This window comes from Motacilla alba, chromosome 18 (assembly GCF_015832195.1).
Source record: "Motacilla alba alba isolate MOTALB_02 chromosome 18, Motacilla_alba_V1.0_pri, whole genome shotgun sequence".
Taxonomy (NCBI): domain Eukaryota; kingdom Metazoa; phylum Chordata; class Aves; order Passeriformes; family Motacillidae; genus Motacilla; species Motacilla alba.
Window position 1 is genome coordinate 11615295 of NC_052033.1, and position 18950 is coordinate 11634244.

The 18950-nt window shown below is 66.3% G+C and overlaps 1 protein-coding gene across 14 annotated transcripts in view; it reads left to right on the top strand.

Annotated features, from left to right (window-relative positions):
- The window catches only part of RBFOX3 (RNA binding fox-1 homolog 3), a 134261-nt gene that overhangs the window by 111726 nt on the left and 3585 nt on the right, over positions 1-18950 (top strand). For 7 of the 14 annotated variants that reach the window (XM_038156999.1, XM_038157000.1, XM_038157001.1 and 4 more), the window contains exons 4-12: positions 2499-2835; positions 14492-14743; positions 15257-15394; positions 15822-15875; positions 16379-16471; positions 17386-17446; positions 17695-17748; positions 18133-18265; positions 18764-18803. In XM_038156999.1, the coding sequence (XP_038012927.1) occupies positions 2734-2835; positions 14492-14743; positions 15257-15394; positions 15822-15875; positions 16379-16471; positions 17386-17446; positions 17695-17748; positions 18133-18265; positions 18764-18803 (927 nt within the window). In that variant the 5' untranslated portion in view covers positions 2499-2733. The remainder of the gene's footprint in view (positions 1-2498; positions 2836-14491; positions 14744-15256; positions 15395-15821; positions 15876-16378; positions 16472-17385; positions 17447-17694; positions 17749-18132; positions 18266-18763; positions 18804-18950) is intronic. The other 7 variants (XM_038157012.1, XM_038157008.1, XM_038157009.1 and 4 more) reach the window with 5 other exon arrangements.

Here is an 18950-nt window from a genome sequence, read left to right on the forward strand (position 1 = left end):
GGCTTCAGTTTCGGAGGTGCTCCTCCGGGGCTGCGGCTCCGCGGGGCCGGGCACAGCCCTGGTGCCACCGCCGTGCTGCTGGCTGGGACTGTGGCACGGTGTGGCACGGAGCAGCAGGGTGAGGGAACGCATCCAGGGGTGCCAGCAGGGTGTTCCCACTGGAGCTGACTGGGGGCTCGCTGTCCCCCTGCCCGGCCGGTGTCCCCCGGGGCTCCCCGCTGCAGAGGGACATCTCTGCGGCCAGGCACGCCTTGGCGGCGGCAGGAGAAGGGAGAGAGGAGACTCCGGCTCTCCTCGGCTCCCAGAGCTGTGCCCGTTTCGCTGCTGGCTCAGGGCAGTGCCAGCGCTTGTGGTGCTGCCACCGGCCAGGAATGCCTTTGAGTCACCCTGGCCGGAGCGGCGCGGGGGAGGATGGGCAGATTACCTCATCCTGGAGCCGGCTCCTGCCTCACGTGGCTTGCTTGGTTGGGCACCGCAAGGCCACTGTGCCAGGCAGTGCCCTGCCGTTGTCCCCTCCAGGAGCTGCAGTGGAGCCAGAGCGGCCTTTGGAGCTGCCTGTTGGCCCGCTCGGGGTCTGTGTGGTGCCTGGATGTGTGCGGGTTCCTGGGGGAGCCCCTCTCCCCTCAGCTGCACGAAGGGCTGTGGGGGGACACGCTTGTCCTTTCAGAGCTGTGCCACGTCCTTTCCCAGGTGCTGGAGTGCACGGGAGGGCATGGCACCCGGGGCATGGGGGTCCCTGGGAAGGGAAGCTGGACACCAGCAGGAGAGAGGGGTCTGGGCCCCACGGCGTGCCAGAGGGGCCACTGCATCTGGTCCTTGGAGCTGGAGGGGGAGCAGCTGTGGTGGGCACCCACAGGGAGCAGTGCCTGGGGATGCTGTTGGCAGCAGATGTCACTGCTGGCCCTTTTTGGCGCCCGGTACCACAAGGTGGAGGTGGTGACAGAGCCTCCCCCGGGCCTGGCATCCCCTCCCTGATCTGGGTCCCTGCAGTCCCCTTGGAGTGTATTCCCCCCGGTCTCAGGACCCGCTGGGAGGGGCTGGCACCCCCTGGGCCCCACACACGGCTTTCCCAGGACGGCTCTTGCGGAGCTGCTGGCAGCAGGTTTCCCTGTGGCGCCGGGCCGGCCGTGCCACACGCTGCTGCTCCGGAGCGTCTGCAGCAGAGGCCGTAACTGCTGCGAGCGTACCAGGACACTGCAGCATGTCACTCTGCCTGGGGATACTGTGGAAAATCCCCGCTCCAAACGGCTGGTCGTGTGCTGGAGGCTCCGGCAGCGACGGAGCATCAGCAGCTGCTGGCACAGCCCTGCCTTTGTGCATCACATTTGGCCAAGACGGAAACTGAGCCGAGCCCGGGTTTCGTTTCCTACATGCCCCAGCACAATGCCAGCCTGGCAGCCTCGGCGCTGCATGGCTCCGGAGCTGGGCACGGTGCTGCCGGGGCGGGGGCACCAGGGAGGGACCCCCGGCGGTGCCGGGGCTGCTGCGGGGCCGGGGTGGGTGGAGGCGGGCCGGGACCCGAGCGAGCACACGCGGCTGTCCCTCGCGGGCGCTGGCACGTAGGCCATTGCCATGGCAGCTGTGACAGCGGCGAGCGTGGTGTGGATGCGTCAGGGCTGCTGGCAGCACCGCAGGGCCCTCGGAAACGCCGGAGCACCTCTGGAGCTCTGCCGGGGCTGACCCCTGCCCGCCAGCGGGCGGATCTCGGGGCAGAGGGTCCCCGCGGCTCTGGGCAGCGCAGGGAAGCCGGTGCCAGGGGCCAGGGCCCTCGTGTCACCCCGAGGGGCAGGGGTCCCCGCAGCCTTCCGTGCCTGGGGGGCTCACGGGGCCCTGCCTGGGGCTCGCACACCTGGCAGGGTTGAGCGGGGGTGCCCGGGGCGTGCGGGCAGCGGGGAGGCGCGGCGGCTCCGGCGGGGAGCGCTGCGGGCTGCCCGCGGCTGCGGGGCCGTGCGGGGCCGTGCGGGGCCGGGGGCTCCGGGAGGCGGAGCTGGGGCTGCTGCGCGGCTCCCGGGCCCGGCAGCGTCTCGCAGCGAGAGCGTGGCCGTGCGCACGTGTGCGGCGGAGTGTGCACCGGGGAGTCCCCGGCAGCCCCGCCGCCGCCGCCCGCACGGCTTCCCGCGGCACCGCGCTGCAGCACCGCGAGTCCCGGTAAGAGCCTTCCTCCCCCGGGAGGCAGCGCCGGGAGGGGAGCCGGCTCTGCCCGCCCGGCCCCATCCCGCCCGGCTGCTTCCCCAGCGTGTGGCCGGGGTGGCGAGGGCGGCGGGGAAGCCATCTGCAGAGCGGCGGCGGTGGAGGGGTTAAGTGCGGGATCAGCTGTTCTCATGTCATTACGGATTCTCTTCATTTTATACAGAGCTCTGTTTGATGTCTGAATGCACAGGGGACTCCCCCTCCTCCTCCAACTCCCACCCCTTTTATTTCGCTCCCGAGCCCTCTCTCCTTCCTCCTCCCCTTCCTTTCTCTCCCGCTCCGCTCTGGCTCACGCACACCCTTTGCAGACCGTGCGCTCAGTGCCAGTGTCTAATGGCCCCGAAGTGAAGAGCCGAGCGCTGCTCCGGCGGCGGCGCGGCCGGCCTGCCGCAGATGAACCCTCCTAACTAGCGCCGAGGGGTCGGGAGGGACGGCGAGGAGGGGAGAGCCCGAGGGGCCAGCCGGGAAGACGAGGATAGCGGTGGATAGCGGTGTGCGGAAGAGGACGGACCCGCGAACAGCTCCACGGCTACCTGTCGACACATGCTGTGCTCCATGGCTAACTCGGGCTGCCTCCTTGTCTCCAACTCAGGCATGCTTCCTCACTCTCTCCCCTGTCCTCCAGCCTTCCTCTACCTCCAACAGGTAAGCCACCCTCTCCAGGGGATTTTTTTGCTTTCCGGTTCGCACGTGTTTCTGGCCGCTTCCCTCTGGGCAGAGGGTGAGAGCTGGACGGCTTCCTCCCAGCCTGCCCGCTCCAGCCCCTCGGCAGCCGCGGCTCCTCGGCCGCAGCTCTTGGGGTTCCTCCGGTCTCCCCGGGAGCGGGGCCGGGGCAGGGCGCGGGCAGTGCGGCAGGCGGAGCGCTCCCCCGCCTCGGCGCTGCTGCCGCCGGGCGATGATGGATGCTCGGCTGAAGGAACGCGGCTCCTGCGTGGCCTGAGCAGGAGGGGAGGCGATGAGCCCCTGCGTGCGCACGTGTGTGCGTGCCCGCAGCCGGGCCGCGCCGTCGGGCGGGCGTGGGTCTGTCCCGCTGTCCCTGGAAGGTGCTGCAGAGGGACTGGGGACACGTGGTGCCGGGCAGGTGCCTTGGGCAGCCCAGACGGAGGCTGCTGAGGTGGTCGGCTTGCTCCTTCACCTGGGCCGAGGTTTCACTGTCCCGCGGGGCTGCCCTGGCTCCTGTGCGCCGCGTTTCTGGGCCCGTCATCCCAGGGGGAGCGCAGCTTGGGAGAGGCGGCATCTTCCTCAAGTGCCTCTGTGCTGCGTCGGAAATCCCGTCTCCCAGCCAGGCAAACCGCTCCATTTGTGCTTTCAGGAGTTTAAAAATTCATGGCATCCTCCCTGCGCTTGGCGTGGCCGGCGCGGTTCACCCGGCGGCGAGGACGGGCGCACGGGTGCCCGCCCCCCGCCCCGCCGAGGAGGCTGTGCAGCGTTTGGTCCCGTGGGGTGTCTGTGGCCGGTGGGGTCGTGGCCGGAGCGTGGCCAGCGGTGGTGGGGACGGCGAGGCCCAGGCCGCTGTCCCGTGCGGGCTGCGGGCACGGGGCGTGCGGGGGCTGCGGCAGCGCTGCCGAGGCGGGCGCGTGATTTATTGCCCGGGGACAGCCAGGGCTGCGCTGGATTTCACCCTTCCCACGGCTGCGCTGAGGTCCCCGTGGCTGCCGCACGTCTGACACTGTCCCTGAACTGTCCCTGAACCCCCGGCCGTCCGGGGGACGGGTTCTGTCCCCAGGAAGGGAGCACAAGGATGCCCTGGAGCGGCAGCCAGTGCTGGGCCCAGAGCCTGTCTTGCAGCACGGGAGATGTCCCTCTGCAGCTGGGATCCCCCTGTTGCTGGCCGCACGAGGGGCTCAGCTGTGCTGCTCTCTTGCCCTGCGGAGCGCTCTGGCAGGGCTTGGCTGGGTCTGGCAGCGGTGACAGCGCGGCCCGACGGGTGCTCCCAGGGCCTGCAGGGCTGGGAAAGAGGAGCTGCGGGTCCCTGGGAGGCCACAACTTTCCTGGGTGTGCGGCTCTGCAGCTGGCAGCTCCCAGTTCCCCCATGGCCCTGCCTGGTTTGGTTTGACCGTTGTGTTCCGCATCTCTTCCTCCCTGCTCTCCCAGAAGCCTCCTGCTCCTTGGCAGCAGCTCTGGACTTGCAAGCCAGGAGGAGGGTTTTATTACAGGATTTGGAGTTGCATTTTCACCCGGCTGATGAGCGCGATGGAGGTGAAAATCTCCGTCCTCTTCCCGGGGTTTGTCCTGTGCTGGGGTTCCGCACCCAGCACCTGGGGACAGGTGTAACCGGTGCGTGTCACAGCAAGCTGCCAGGGAGAGGGACGTGGCTGGAGGCCATCACGTGGGCCGTGCACAGCTGATGGGCCCCTCAATGGGTGTGCCTGGCACCTGCTTTAGCTCTGAATTTGCTCTGGGTCTTGGACTGTCCCCCTGTGCCACCTGCCCCCCAGGAGCACGCCGGGAGCAATGCTGCTTCTGCCTGGGGGCACGTGCCCGCCCCAGAGCTGGCTCTGGCCCGCTGGCCTGGCTCTCCTCTGTGCAGCAGACACAGAGACAGACTCGGGGACACCTGAGGGGGTTCAGCTGACTCTGCCTGAGATGGCTGTGCCATGGGGGGACTTGGTTGTGACCCCCGGGTCACCCTTTATGGGTTTGTGAGGAGGTGTACCATGATGGCGCCTGAGCCAGTGGCCAGGACTGAGTGTGCTGGGCTGGCCAGCCGGTCAGGAGCCAGGGTCTGCACGCAGTGACCGCCCTCATCCCCTTCAGACAGTGCTCTCCCTCCCAGGAGCCCGTGGCTGGGTTGGCTCCTGAGGATGCTGCTGGCATTCTGCAGCCCCCAGCCCCAGCGTTTTCAGCCGTGTTGGGATTTGCAGGAACGACCGAGTAATGAAGCTCTCAGCAAAACTTCAGTTCTTCCAGCACCAGGGAGGGCTCAGCGGTGCCGGTGGCTCTTCCAGCTGCTGTGGGTGCCTCTCAGCTCACTCTGCTCCGCTTCCCCCACGTGGCCACCCTGGCCCGGCCGCAGGAGCCGTGGTCTGTGGCACTCTGGATTGTGCAGCCACACTGTGCCCAGGAACTCCCCCTGGCACTGCCGTGCTCCAGGAGCAGGACATCTGGAGGGCAGGGGCCGCGGGAGGGGGGTGCAAGTCTGCAGCAGAGCAGCCTGGGCCAGTGGGAGCGCTGCATCCTTCGGTGGGGCTTGGCAGGGACGTTTTGCCCTGGCTCAGTGAGGGTCTGGGTGTGGAAGGACCCTTTGGTGGCTTCGTTTGGTTAACAGAGGATTCAGTCAGTGCTGGAAACACATCTCTGCTGCTGTTGTGAGTGAGCCAGTGATGGCTGCAGGTCAGGGCTCGGTGCTGACCCAGAGCAGTCCCGGGCTCTGAGGCTCAGCGTCGGTGCTGTACCCCACGCAGCCCCGGTGCAGCACCCCACGCAGCCCCGGTGCAGCCCCGGCCACGGGCAGGTGTGAGCCCAGCCCGGGGTGACGTCCAGGCGCGCTGAGGCCCAGCGCAGCGCTGCCCCCGGGATGCTCCTCGCCGGGAACATCCCCGCTGCTCGCAGTCACACCGCGGCTGAGCAGCGCCCGGCCCGCCGGGAAACAGCCTCTGCAAATCCTGCTTGGAAAATTCCTTTCCGAAAGGGCTGCTGCCAAGTTTAGCGCGTTGTATTTTTAGGGAGCTGGCTATTCCGAGCGGCGCTGCCGCGTGTCGCAGCAGCGGGGTGGTTTCAAAGCGGGTTTCTCCCCCTGCCCGGGCGTCGCGCGGCTGCGAGACCCGGCACGGCAGCTCCGGCTCTGGCCGTGCTGTGCCAGCTGCCTGCTCGGCCAGGACAGGCCTCAAAGCCCCCAAAACATGTTTTCTGCTTCGGCTTCTTTTATCCTGAAAACACTGACATTCATTTTAGCTTTGCAAAGCTGCTTTTCCCACAATAGCTGTGATTTTGGCCCACACTGCCTGGCAATGCTCTTTTTATAGGTATATTCCTATTTTTATGCTACAGTGATGGGTGAATGAGTAGATTAAATTAGATTTAGTATCTGTCATTCTTTAAAGCATCACATGCAGTTGGAGGGGGGGGTGTAATAAAGAAAGGCTAATTAGGAGAGCGGGTGCAGGCCACCCCCAGCAGCCCCACCAGCTGCACCACCCCTGGCCCTGGGGCTGCCCCCGCTCAGGGGCCGCCATCCACGTAGCAAGGTGCTTTTGAAACGTGGTTTTGTGCGCAGCCCCCGGCTCCACAGCCTGCAGCCAGGGCTGGGCAGGGTGCTGGGTGCTGCTGCTGGGCACCCCGGGCACCTCCAGGAGCTTCAGGGTCACCTGGCTGCTGTCCCCACGGGCACGGGGCTCCTGCGTGGGGGCACTGTGTCTGTGGGACAGTGGGCTTCCACGGAGGAGCCGGGGCCACCAAGGGGCACTGTCGCCCCTCCAGGAAGGGCGTTAGTCACTTCAGTGCCGCTGGTTTTGTAGGCAGGTGTGGGGCTGGGTGCTGGGAGGGCGTGGGGAGCTGTGCCAGTGTTGGGAAGGCTGGGGAGGGTGCCTGGGCACAGGAGAACTAAATGTGCAAGGAAGGAGCTGGATCTTCCAGTGCTGGTGTGAGCCAGCGGGTGGTCGGGGGCTGTGCAGTGCTGGCCATGCCGTGGCCACTGACCCAGTGACGTGCCAGTGCCATTGAGCAGGCTGGCAGCTCTGGGCTGGCAGCTCTGGGCTGCTGCAGAGTTCACCCCTCCACTGCCCATGGACAGCCCTGGCAGGGATTTAAGCTGCACCACCTTCCCTTGGCATGCCAGGGGCCAAGGAACACCCCTGGAATTCCTGGTGTTCCAGGAGGGAGCAGTGAGCAGCGTGCCCCCTCACTCCTGGGGCATCCCAGCAGGGGAGGGTTTGTGGTGCTGTGGGCATTGCCTGCCAGGGGTCAGGGGCTGTTGCCACACCAGCCCTGCTGTGCCCAGCCAGATCCACACCCAGGTTCTCACCACAGCCTTCAAACAGCTCCCGTGGAAAATCGAAACCGGGGAGAAAAGAGTGGGAGCAGGCGACAGTGGCAGCTTATTTGTGATCTGCATTGTGTGGGGAGCCCTTAATTAGAGGTAATTAGACTAATTAACTTGCAAATGAGAAACTCGTCTTTTTCTCCTTTTCTTTTACAAGAAAAAATAGAAAAGATGAACAACAAGATAAATATTGAGGCTAATTGCGTTGTACCTGCTGCAGAGCCCTCCAGCCCACGGGATGCCCCTCTCCCCGCCAGCCTGGTGCTGGGTGCCATCCCTGTCCGGGTGTCCTGCGGTGGCTGTCCTCACTCAGGGCTGGTCACACTGCCAGGCATGTCGCTCTGGCACAAAGGGAGCACCGGGCACCCCCTGCACACCCGGCAGGGAGGCAGTGTGAGTCCAGGAGCTGCTGGGGACAGAGCCTGCAGGGTATTGGCCCCTGCCAGGACCCAGTGGCCAGGCCCTGGCAGCGGCAGTGCCACAGAGAGCGTGTCCCCAGCACCATACCTGGCACAGTCCCTGCCAAAGCCACCCCATCCCACCCGGGCCGGAGCAGGGGCGTCCCCTCCCCTGGGTGACACCGCCAGGTGCCCGGCTGTTTCCAGCCCTTCCCTCGGGCATCTCTGCTTTCCCTCACTCTGTGCCGCACCCCCCGGGGGTTCTGTTAGCACAGCCCGGTTCAAATGTCTGATTAGTCTTTAGGAGATCGAGGGGTCAATTTTCCACAGCTCCTTCCTCTCCATTTAACTAATTTAACTGCACGATTGTTACAAATTTCATTTTATTATAGCGCTGCTTCTCAGTCCAATTGAATTACCAAAATCTCATTTTCTCAGAAGTGCTGAATATGTAATTAGAGGAAAAATTATGCTCCTGGCTGCCTATTAGAGAGGGCTGCGTGCAAGCACTGTCCAGGCACACACATGGGTCCGTGGTGCCACGGGTGCCCACGGTGTCTGGGCCAGCAAGCGCCACGTGCAGCTGTGCCAGAGCCCCAGCGTGGCCACCCTGGGTGACAGTGACAGGGTCCGTGACTGGGCTCTGGGTGTGAGGGGCTCTGTAGGTGCAGGACCCAGGGTTCCTGGAGCCCTGTGAGTGGTGGGGCCAGGTTTGGGACTGGCAGTGCAGCTGCTGTGGGGCTGGCAGTGCAGCTGAGCCAGGCGTGGGGCTGGCAGTGCAGCTGCCGTGGGGCTGGCAGTGCAGCTGCCGTGGGGCTGGCGGGAGGTGTGAGGCCAGTGGACGTGGCCACGGGTCCCCCTGCTCGCTGGTCCGGAGCTGTCTGCGCGCCGCGGGGCTCGGGCAGCTGCCCGGGAGGGCTCCAGAGCCCCAGCCCTTTCCAGCAGGGGGAACCCAGCAGCTGCCCCCGGCCCGCCGGAGCGGCAGAGTGGTCACCACCGAGCCGTGCCGTGTGTGACCTGCGTCTGACACTCGAGGGTGCTGCTGAGGACTCAGGTTACCTCCAACCCACCTCTGAGCCCTGCAGCCTGGCTTGTGCCTCGTGTGCCGCCTGTCGCAACCTTTTGGTGGCCACTGGGGACCAAACAGAGCTGGGAATCCCAGCCCACGCTGCGAACGCGGGGTCTGAGCGGCTCCGGTGCGCCTGGAGGCAGAGCTGTGCCAGGGATGCCAGCAAGGAGTCCCGCAGGTGTGCCCTGGCACCGCTGGGAGCTGCCGCGGCTGAGCCCGGCCCCGTGGCGGTGTCGGGCTGTGTTCGGGAGGGAGCCAGAGGGCTGAGCATCCCGGAGCTCTGCTCCTGCCGATCCTGCCGTCTGTCCCTCCCGGTGCAGTGGCACCGGTGCGCGGCGAGCTGGGAGCTGCCGGCCGCGCAGGCGGGGGTGGCCGGGAGGCCCCCCCAGCACCCCCGTCTCGCCTTGGTTACACAACATTATCATTTCATAATACTCTGAAATATACATGAAGTTGGCTGAATGCAGATGAAATTGCACCATTTACTTCATGAATATTTCATGAAGCCTCAGCTCCGAAGTTTCCAGCTGGCAGAGCCAGGAGCCGGGGCCGGACCGTGCCCCTTCTGCCCGAGCCGGAGGTGACAGGGACACACGTGCTGGTGTGCGCCCGGGCCAGCGTCCTGTGCCATCCCCGCTGCTGGGTGTCACGTCGCTCTGCCTGTCCCCCCCAGGCTGCCGTGGGCAGAGGGGTGGCGGCTCTGTCAGCTGGAGCCCGGGGGGCCAGGGCCAGGAGCAGGGTAGGGGGATGCAGAGTGCCGGGAAATGTGCGGCAGCCCAGAAAAATGGAGTTTCCCGTGCCAACAGGCTGCTGTGCTTCCCCCCGCTGCTGCTCCTCCTCCTCCTCCCCCTCAGGTGCTGCCTGCTCACTGGAGCACTCCTTTCCCACCGCAGCGTCCCTGGCAGATGCCATCACCAACCTCTCACCCCTCCCTGCGTTCGCTGATGAAGACATTCCGTGCAGCAGCTGCTGCCGCTGGTGCCTGCAGCTCCTCACTCCTTCCCTGCTTCCTCCACAGGGTCCATCCCCATCACCCCCCCTCCCCAGCTCTCTGTGGCCCCACTTTGGGGGTGAGAAGCCACCTCGAGCTCCTGGCATCCCCACGGAGGGCAGGGCTGGTCCCTCCTGGGGCTCCCTGACGCCCCTGCCCCGCAGCCAGGGGCTCTGCGGCGGTGCCTGCACAGCGCCGGGCGCTGCTTTGTATGGATGGCACAGCTTTTGGGGTAATGAAATATTTACAGGTCAGTGGTTTTGTGAGAAATGACAGGGATCAGTCAGTTCCTTTTCAGGGAGTAATTTTCCTCCCCTCCGCGGCCTCTGTTCCATGTTGACAGTCATTACATGAGCAAGGGCCGCATGGCAGGGGGAGCGCTGCCTCTGTCCTGCTGGGCACAGCCCTGCCTGCCCACCCCAGGGTGCCTGGGGGCTCCTTGGGCCATGCCAGGACCCTTCTGCCTCCACTGGGGCACTTCTTGAATCTGCCTCTGCTGCTCAGCGCAGTGCCACCCGCCCTGCTCCAGGGCAGTGGGTGTGAGGGCACACGGTCCCCTCAGTGTCCCTGGCTGCTGCTCGCTGCAGTCTCCTGCCGGTGGGCACAGCGGGTCCCCCACAGGGGACGTTTGGAATTGCTGAGCACCCTTCCCTGTGCTCGGCAGTGACCTCAGGCTCCCTCTTGATGTAGCAAGGGTGTGCCCTGGCATTGGCAAGCAGGCAGGAGCCATTCCAGGTCACAGCAAAGTGTTTTCTGCCTGCCCTGCCCTGCCCTGCCTGCAGAAAATGCTTACTGAGGCTCAGCTGTGGTGCTGTTGGCCCCTCTTTCCCCCCCTCCAGGTTCTGGATCCCAGCGGGAGGAGCAGGACAGCCCCAGGCAGAGGGGACTGCTGCCAGGGTGGGCAGGTGTGTAGTGACAGGACTGTCTTCCCTCTCCCCTTGCTCCGGCACCCCACATGTGGCTTCACCCAGCTGTGCATGGGCCGTGACCTAATAGAGCCGTGACCGAGCAGGGTCAGCTGTGACCGGGCAGTGCCAGACCATGAACTGGGCAGTGCCATGCTGCGACCAGGCAGTGCCATGGTTGGGCAGTGCCATGCTGTCACCAGGCAGTGTCAGACCATGACTGGGCCATGCCATGCTGTCACCAGGCAGTGCCACGGTTGGGCAGTTCCGTGCTGTGACTGGGCAGTGCCATGCCATGACTGGCAGTGCCATAGTGTGACTGGCAGTGCCATGCCATGACTGGCAGTGCCATGCCGTGACTGGCAGTGCCATAGTGTGACTGGCAGTGCCATGCCGTGACTGGCAGTGCCATGCCGTGACTGGCAGTGCCATGCTGTGACTGGTAGTGCCACGCTGCGGCCAGTCCGTGCTGTGCCGTGCCACCCTGCACCATCAGCACCGTGCAGGTGGGCACAGCCGCAGGCAGAGTCGGCTGGTGGGAGTTGCCCTGGGCTGGAGATGGGACTGGGGTCAGGCCGAGGCAGCAGGGTGGCCGTGGGGCTTGGAGGGAGCTGGCACGCCCGTGGCAGCAGCAGGGGACAGGTGAGCAGCCCCTAAGGCCGGGCCCTGCTGGCAGCAGCGTCACGCCGGGCTGGCAGCGCGCCTGTCACCGCCCAGCTGTGGTGGCCTCTGCGAGCACTTGTGGCTGGCAGCTGCCCCGTCCTCGGTGCAGGGCTCTGCGCTCGAGTGATTGCTCTGACCCGTCCTCTGCGTCGGGGGCTCCTGGCACGTTATTTCCTTAAAAAGGAGCAAATGTGGGAAACGTCAGCCCCGAGCTGACAGGCACAATCACCAAAATGCGGTGTCGGCAGGAACCGGCCCCGCGCGCTAAATGACTGGAGAGGAAATGGTCTGGATTGTGCTGAGGAGGCAGAGTGTGGGGGGAGGAAGCAAGTGGAGCAAACAAAAAAACTTCATTAATTAAAGAAACTCGTTAATGAGGGACATTTAATCAGCTAAAGATGATATCTACCCCCTGCCTGCTGCGGCAGCCACTGCGCAGGGCTGGTGGTGCAAGGCTGAGCCGTGGGCAGGGCAGAGGACACTGCACAGGGGACGCCTGGCAGGGGACACCACACGGGGACACTGCACAGGGGACACGGAGCGGAGGAAGGACACCACACGGGGACACTGCACAGGGGACGCCTGGCAGGGGAACTTGGGCTCCCTGTGCCAGCCTCTCGGCTGCCATCCCTGGGGCAGTGGTGTTTCAGCACGGGGCCGTGCCACAGTCCTGCTGGTACCAGCCTGAGCAGGGGGCAGCAGAGGTGCCAGGGTGCTGCTCGTGCCCCCTGTGCTGCCAGCTTTGCTCCAGGCTCAGGCACTGAGCTGATGTGTCTCATTTTGAACGAGGCCAAGGGCTGTTAACGACCAGAATTTCTTTTAGTGCAAGTGTCAAAAGCACCGTGTGGGAGCATCCCTGTGCCCAGGAGGGCTGGGTGCTGGCAGAGCAAGGAGTGTCTCTCAGAGCCCCTGTCCCTGGCACCCGCTGGCCAGCACTGTGCCACAGGCTCCCTGCATGGCCCGGCACCCCCAGCTGGGGTTCTCGTGGGCTGCAGAGGAGGGTCCCCAGGGACCCCCTGGGTGCTCAGTGCAGGGGGACACCCCAGAAGGGGCTCCAGCCACCTGCTGGGAGGAGCAGAGGCACCCTCAGTGCTGGGGGCTGCCCTGGGATGGGGCTGTTCCAGTGCTGTGGGCAGCGTGGGGTGTGATGTCCATTGCAGCACGCAGCCAAGCCCGTCAGCGTTCCCTTGCCGTGGGCCCTCACCCACAGCAGCCCTGGCTGAGCTGCTCCGTCCCCGGCGGGGTGGCCAGGTCCCGGGAGGGGACAGGAGGTGCTGGAGGCCGTGGGTCTGTGTCTCTGCAGCACCCGCAGCTCCAGCGCCATGAGCAGCAACCAGGGGAGCCTAATGGTCCCTGAATGAAATACTGCCCGGGGTGACAGGCGCTGCGACAGCCGAATGAATGACGGGCACAGGCGTGGCTGCTGCGACGGGCTGACGGGGGCGGGAGCGCCCAAGCCCTGGCAGGTGGGGACGGTCCCTGCCGACATCCTGGCCCTGCTGACATCCTGGCGCTGTGTGTTGGCGGCTGGTGCCGGCTGTAGTGACAGCAAGGGTGTATCCAGAGCAGAGCAGGCAGGAGGGATGTGGGCTGCTCCTGGTTCTGCCCGTGCAGGCAGGGAGGGATGGGCACAGGGCACCGGGATCAGGCAGGGAGGGATGGGCACAGGGATCAGGGATCAGGCAGGGAGGGATGGGCACAGGGCACCGGGATCAGGCAGGGAGGGATGGGCACAGGGACCAGGGATCAGGCAGGGAGGGATGGGCACAGGGCACTGGGATCAGGCAGGGAGGGATGGGCTCAGGGCACCAGGATCAGGCAGGGAGGGATGGGCACAGGGCACTGGGATCAGGCAGGGAGGGATGGGCACAGGGCACTGGGATCAGGCAGGGAGGGATGGGCTCAGGGCACTGGGATCAGGCAGGGAGGGATGGGCACCGGGCACTGGGATCAGGCAGGGAGGGATGGGCACAGGGCACCGGGATCAGGCAGGGAGGGATGGGCACAGGGCACTGGTGGAGTGACACAGTGACTGCAGGTGTGTGCCAGCTCCCTGGAGAAGAGTTGGATGCTGAGACCCAGGCGAGGGCAGGACGGAGCCTCTGGCCTGCCAGGTGGAATGAGCACCTGGGGCGTGGGCAGGGGTGGCGTGGGCAGCTCCCGGCTGCCCGTCCCGGGCAGGGCCGTGCAGGGGCTGGGCTCCTGCGGCGTGGCAGCCGCGGCCCGCACGGGCAGGTGCGTGAGGCTGGCGCGTCCCGAGCAGCTGAGTCAGCGCGGGCGGGCGCTGCCGGTGCTGCCGATGACTTGCAGATCTGCGCCGGGGCTGTTCCCGCCGGGTTTCCGTGTGTCCCCGCTGCGGCTCTGCTGCCACCCGCGCAGGCTGGGCACGCAGCTGCCAGCGCATCCCCCTGCCGCCCCCGGCATCGCTCCCCAGCATAAATCGGCCACACACACACACACACACACAGACACAGTGAAGGAGCTTGTCTCGGCGGGCTGGGCCACAGATGGGTTTCCCAGGCCAGAGGCTGCTGCAGCGCGCTGCAGAGCATCCAAGGGGCTGCGGGCGCTGCCCCCCGGGCCCTGGCGCTGCCCTCGGGGCTGCAGCTGTGCGAGGGGGACGGGCCGAGGGTGTGTGGAGCTGGACACAAGGTGGATGGGTGGGTGTGCAGAGCAGGCGCTGCCTGGGAGCCCCACGCCGCCCCCGCAGCCCCACGCCAGCCCCAGCAGCCCTCGGCCCTTGGTGTGGGTGCAGCTCACCCCGTTTGACCAAGGCGGCCAAGCCAGCTGCGTTAGAGCAAAGGGCCTAATTAAATATTTAGCAGTTAATTGATCCGTGTCTGGTGTTTGCCAAGGGGCCATCAGCATCCCTCCCAGCCCGCCCTGCCGGTGCTGGTGCTGTGCAGCTCCCAGCATGATGCTGCTGGCCCGGCTCTGCTTTGCCCTGTGCTGGGCTCCAAAATGGGGCCTGACCAGGACTCCCTTCCCACGGAGAGGGAAATGCCAGCTTCAGGAGTCAAACCCCACACGGAGGCCTCCCTTCTCCAGCCAAGCCCAGCACCATGGGCAGGCAGGGCATGGGAGCGGGAGAGGACGGGGCTCAGCTGCTGGCAGCGTGACCCCAAAGGCACCACAGCACAGAGGCAGCCCCGGGTTTGAGGGAGGCACCAAAGGCTGGGGTGCAGCGGGCTGGGTGGGGCTGGCTCTGGCCGTGGAGGTCAGAACCCCATCCCGGGGCGAGCGGCAGCCCGGGCGCGGCAGCAGCTGAGGGGGACGGTGCCGCTCTCTCGGCAGGGTAACCAGGACGCCACGGCCCCGCCGGACGCGATGGCCCAGCCCTACCCCCCCGCCCAGTACCCCCCGCCCCCCCAGAACGGGATCCCCGCAGAGTACGCGCCGCCGCACCCCCACCCCACGCAGGACTACTCGGGGCAGAGCACGGTACCGGAGCACGCCATGACCCTGTACACACCAGCACAGAGCCACCCCGAGCAGCCGGGCAGCGAGGCCAGCACACAGTCCATAGCAGGGACGCAGACGGTACCGGTGAGGCACGGCCGGGGCTGGGGCGGGCTCGGGGCAGTGCCGGAGGCACGGCGGGTGCTGGGGCGGTCCTGCTGCGGGGGTCCGGGGCAGTGCCGGAGCTGCCAGGAGGGGCCTGGGGCAGTGGCGCTGCCTGGCCAAAGTCCCACGGGGTGCCAGGCTGGGTGTTGCTGCCTTCGCTCCCCCTCAGAGCCCCCCGTCGTTTCTCATCACTTGTAACCCACTTGCTGGGCTCTGCTCTAGGAGCTCTGGCAATCACAGCGCTGGAATGCAGCCCCAGGAAGGTGCTGAGCTCTGCCCTTTGCAGTCCTTCCACATGGTCCCGAGTGCAGCGGCTGCACCCTCACCCCGAGCATCCCCACAGCCCCACCAGCATCCCCTGGCCCACCAGGAGGGAGGGACACCCGTGGGGCACTGCCCAGAACCGGGGACCTGTCCCTGGGGGCAGGCAGGGGGACATTCCGCTGGGGACAGGGCTGGCACAGCCAGAGGCTGATGGCAGCGGCGCCTCCCCAGCAGACAGACGAGGCGGCACAGACAGACAGCCAGCAGCTACACTCGTCAGACAACACAGACAAGCAGCAGCCCAAGAGGTTACACGTCTCCAACATTCCCTTCCGATTCCGGGACCCTGACCTGCGGCAAATGTTTGGGGTGAGTGCTGCTCCATCCAGCCATCACATCCCTGCTCAGTGCTGCCCCGTGGCACCGTCGGGGCCTCAGCACTGTCACCTCCCAAGGCACATCCTGCCCAGCCCCTGTGTGTGGAGCAGGGGGTGACACAGAGCCCTTGTCCCCCTCCACTGTCCCCTTCCAGCCCTCATTAGGACTCAGAGCAGTTAGTTAATGAACTCAGAGCAGTTAGTTAACGAGCTTTTGGGTGACGCTCCCAGAGTCCTGTCAGAGTGGGAGCCATGGGAGGGACAAGGGCTTTCCCTTGCCCGAGCCTGGGGGTGCCCAGGTCTGGCCCCCGAGGCAGCCCTCTGCCCATGCCTGGCACAGAGCCCCGTGCCAGCAGCTCTGGGTGCGGGGCCAGGGCTGTGCAGGCACTCACTCACCCCTCTGCTCTCTCCCCTTGCAGCAATTCGGGAAAATTCTGGACGTGGAGATCATTTTCAACGAGCGGGGCTCCAAGGTGGGTGATGCCCATGGCCAGCACCATACAGCGAGTCCCGGGGAGGGTGTCAGTGGAGCCGGGCTGCCCAGCAGTGCTGGGACCTGCTCTCCCCTCCTCTCCTGCCCGTGGGACCCTGGCATGCAGTGCCCCATCGGGGCAGCCCCGGTGCCAGCCCGGGAGGTCGTGCGGGTCCCTGCACCCGGCCCTGAAGGGAGGAGAGGGCTTGCTGTGTCCCTCCACGGGCAGCTCGTGTCCCTCTGTGTCTGGATGTCTCTGTTGTATCTTCCCCGCTTTCTGTGCCCCTCTCCCAGACTCTTCTCCCAGCTCGTGGGCGATTCTGGGGCCTCAGCCGGGACCCCCGGCCCCTGCGGGGACCCCAGTCTGGGCTCTTCATCTCTGCACTGTGGCAGCCTCACCTCCTGCGCCAGCTCTCCTGATTCACCCCCTCTCTCTCTCTGTCCCCACACCCTCTCTCTGTCTCTCTCTGTCTCTTTCTTTCTCCTTTTCTCCTCTGCTCACAGGGTTTTGGGTTTGTAACTTTTGAAACTAGCACAGATGCCGACCGGGCACGGGAGAAGCTGAATGGCACCATCGTAGAGGGCCGGAAGATTGAGGTGCTCAGATAAGTGTGCTAGTGCCGTGCCATGCCTGCGTGTGCGTGTCCCCTGCCCGGGCTGGGGGGCGCGTGGGGCAGCTCCGGGTGCCCGGGGAGCTGTGCCCGGCGCGTGCATGTGTCCCTGAATGTGGCACGGGAGCATGCGTGTCGGCTGCGGGAAGGTCGGCGCTTGGCACGAGGAGCGTCTGGCCCAGAGGAGCCTCCCGGGTGCACGGAGAGCCGGGGCGTCAGCTGGGGCCGCCTTCTGCCTGGCACAGACAAGTCTGGCAGACCCCCGTGCCCGCAGCGGCCGCCCCAGGCTCTGCAGGGAGCTCTGGGGCTCTGCCCCGCATGCCACCCCCGGCTCTGTGCTGGGAGGGAGGATCCACCCGCAGCTCCACACTGCAGCGCCAGCAGCTGCCCGGCCCCGGAGGCTTTGCTTTCTCCAAGCTTAGCACGGGGATCAGGCTCTGCCCGTTTGCCAGCAGCTCCCCGCTGGTGGCTGGCGAGTGGTGGGAAGCAGGGTGGCACGTGGCAGAGGGAGTGGGACGCGGTGTCCCCAGCGGTGCTGACGGCAGAGAGGGAGCCTGGCAGGGCACAGCAACGCCCCGTGGACGAGGAAAACATCATCCAACAAAATTGGGCAGGAGCTGGTGGGCAGCATGTCGGGGCTCAGCCTGAGCATGGCACCGCAGCTCTCGGGGCACCAGCCGGCAGCCTGAGCCACGCTCACGGCTGGAGCACAGCTGGGCTGGCCGGGGGTACGGGCAGCTCTGTGTACAGCGGGGAGCTGCAGGCAGAGCCTTGCCTCGTGCCTCTGGTGCAGCTGGCATCCTTCGCTCCGGCGCCCGAAGCAGCAGCAAGGGGCCCTGGACCCCAGCCTGGCCAGCTGCACGTCCCTCAGGCACTGAGCCCCCGTCCCTCTCTCTGCAGGTGAACAACGCCACGGCCCGTGTCATGACCAACAAGAAGGTGGCCAACCCCTACACCAACGGTAAGGGCCGGTGTCCAGAGAGCAGGGGCTGCAGCAGGCAGGGGCACCCCCGGGCAGCGGCGCTGTCTGGCTGCCGTGGAGCTCTGGCAGTGAATGCCCTCCACACCCGCAGGCAAATGGGAGAGCAACCGCTGCTGCCCAGCGCAGGAGTGCTGCCCCCATGCCCCCCTCCTGCTTGGGGATGGGGCTGTTGCCCCTCAGGGCACCATGGAGAGTGCCCTGTCCTTACTGGCTCTCCCTGCCCACAGGCTGGAAGCTGAACCCAGTGGTAGGAGCAGTCTACGGCCCCGAATTCTACGCAGGTAACGTCGGCTGCAGCCGTACCTGCGTCAGGTTCCCCTCAAATGTCAGCTCTGCCCTGGGTCTGCCACTGCTCTGTGCGGTGAGCAGCCCCTGGCCCCTCTCCCTGTCCTTCACACCTGCCTAGTTCCTATCCTGTCCCATCCCTATCCTATCCTATCCTATCCTATCCTATCCTATCCTATCCTATCCTATCCTATCCTATCCTATCCTATCCCATCCCATCCCATCCCATCCCATCCCATCCCATCCCCTCCCATCCCCTTGCCCAGCATGCCCACGGGGCTGTGTCCCTGCCAGAACAGGGGTGGGCTGTGCACCGATGCCGCGTGGGGGCTGTGTGGTCCTGCTGTGCAAAGCCCACAGGTGTCCCCTGCCTCCTGCAGTGACGGGGTTCCCGTACCCCGCCACGGGAACGGCCGTGGCCTACCGAGGGGCGCACCTACGGGGCCGGGGACGTGCCGTGTACAACACCTTCCGAGCCGCGCCGCCGCCGCCGCCCATCCCCACCTACGGCGCGTGAGTACCCCCGGGGCTGCTGGGGGGCCTGCGCTGGCGTCGCCGGGCTCGTCAGGGACGGGCTGCAGCTCCTGCAGCACCCGCTGGGCCACGGGCTCTGTCCCAGCCCCGCTCCGCTGCCCTCGGGTGACCCGCGCGCTCAGCAGCCTCCCGCCCGCCGAGGACAGGGCGTTATTCCAGCCAGGATGGTTGGTGTGATGGAAGCTCAGCTGCGATGGCGTTGGTCACAGGCACAGCCGTGGCCATCTGCGGCTGCTTGGCTGCTCCCAGCAGGGATCCTGCCCCGGGAGCCTCCTCTGCCGTGCCCTGCTCATGGCTGTGCCCTCCGCGTGTGCCCAAGTCCCTGCCAGAATCCCAGCCCAGAGGCGCCTGTGGGGCTGGACAGGCACTCCTTGCTGTGAGCCGTGGGGCTGAGGCAGCTTCCCCCGTTCCCTGCCCTCACCCCGCTCCCCTCGGCCAGGGGCTGGCCGGGCTCTGATGCCTCCACCTCATTTCCAGGGTCGTCTACCAGGATGGGTTCTACGGAGCTGAGATCTACGTAAGTGACTCTGTGGGGACCCCGTGCCAGCACAGGGGGCAGGTGGCATCACTCGGGTCCCTGGTGGGCTCTGCCCCCCAGCCCCTTCCCCTGGGCGGCAGCAAGAGCACGGCACAGCTTCTCCAGAGCAGCCTGGGTGGCACGCAG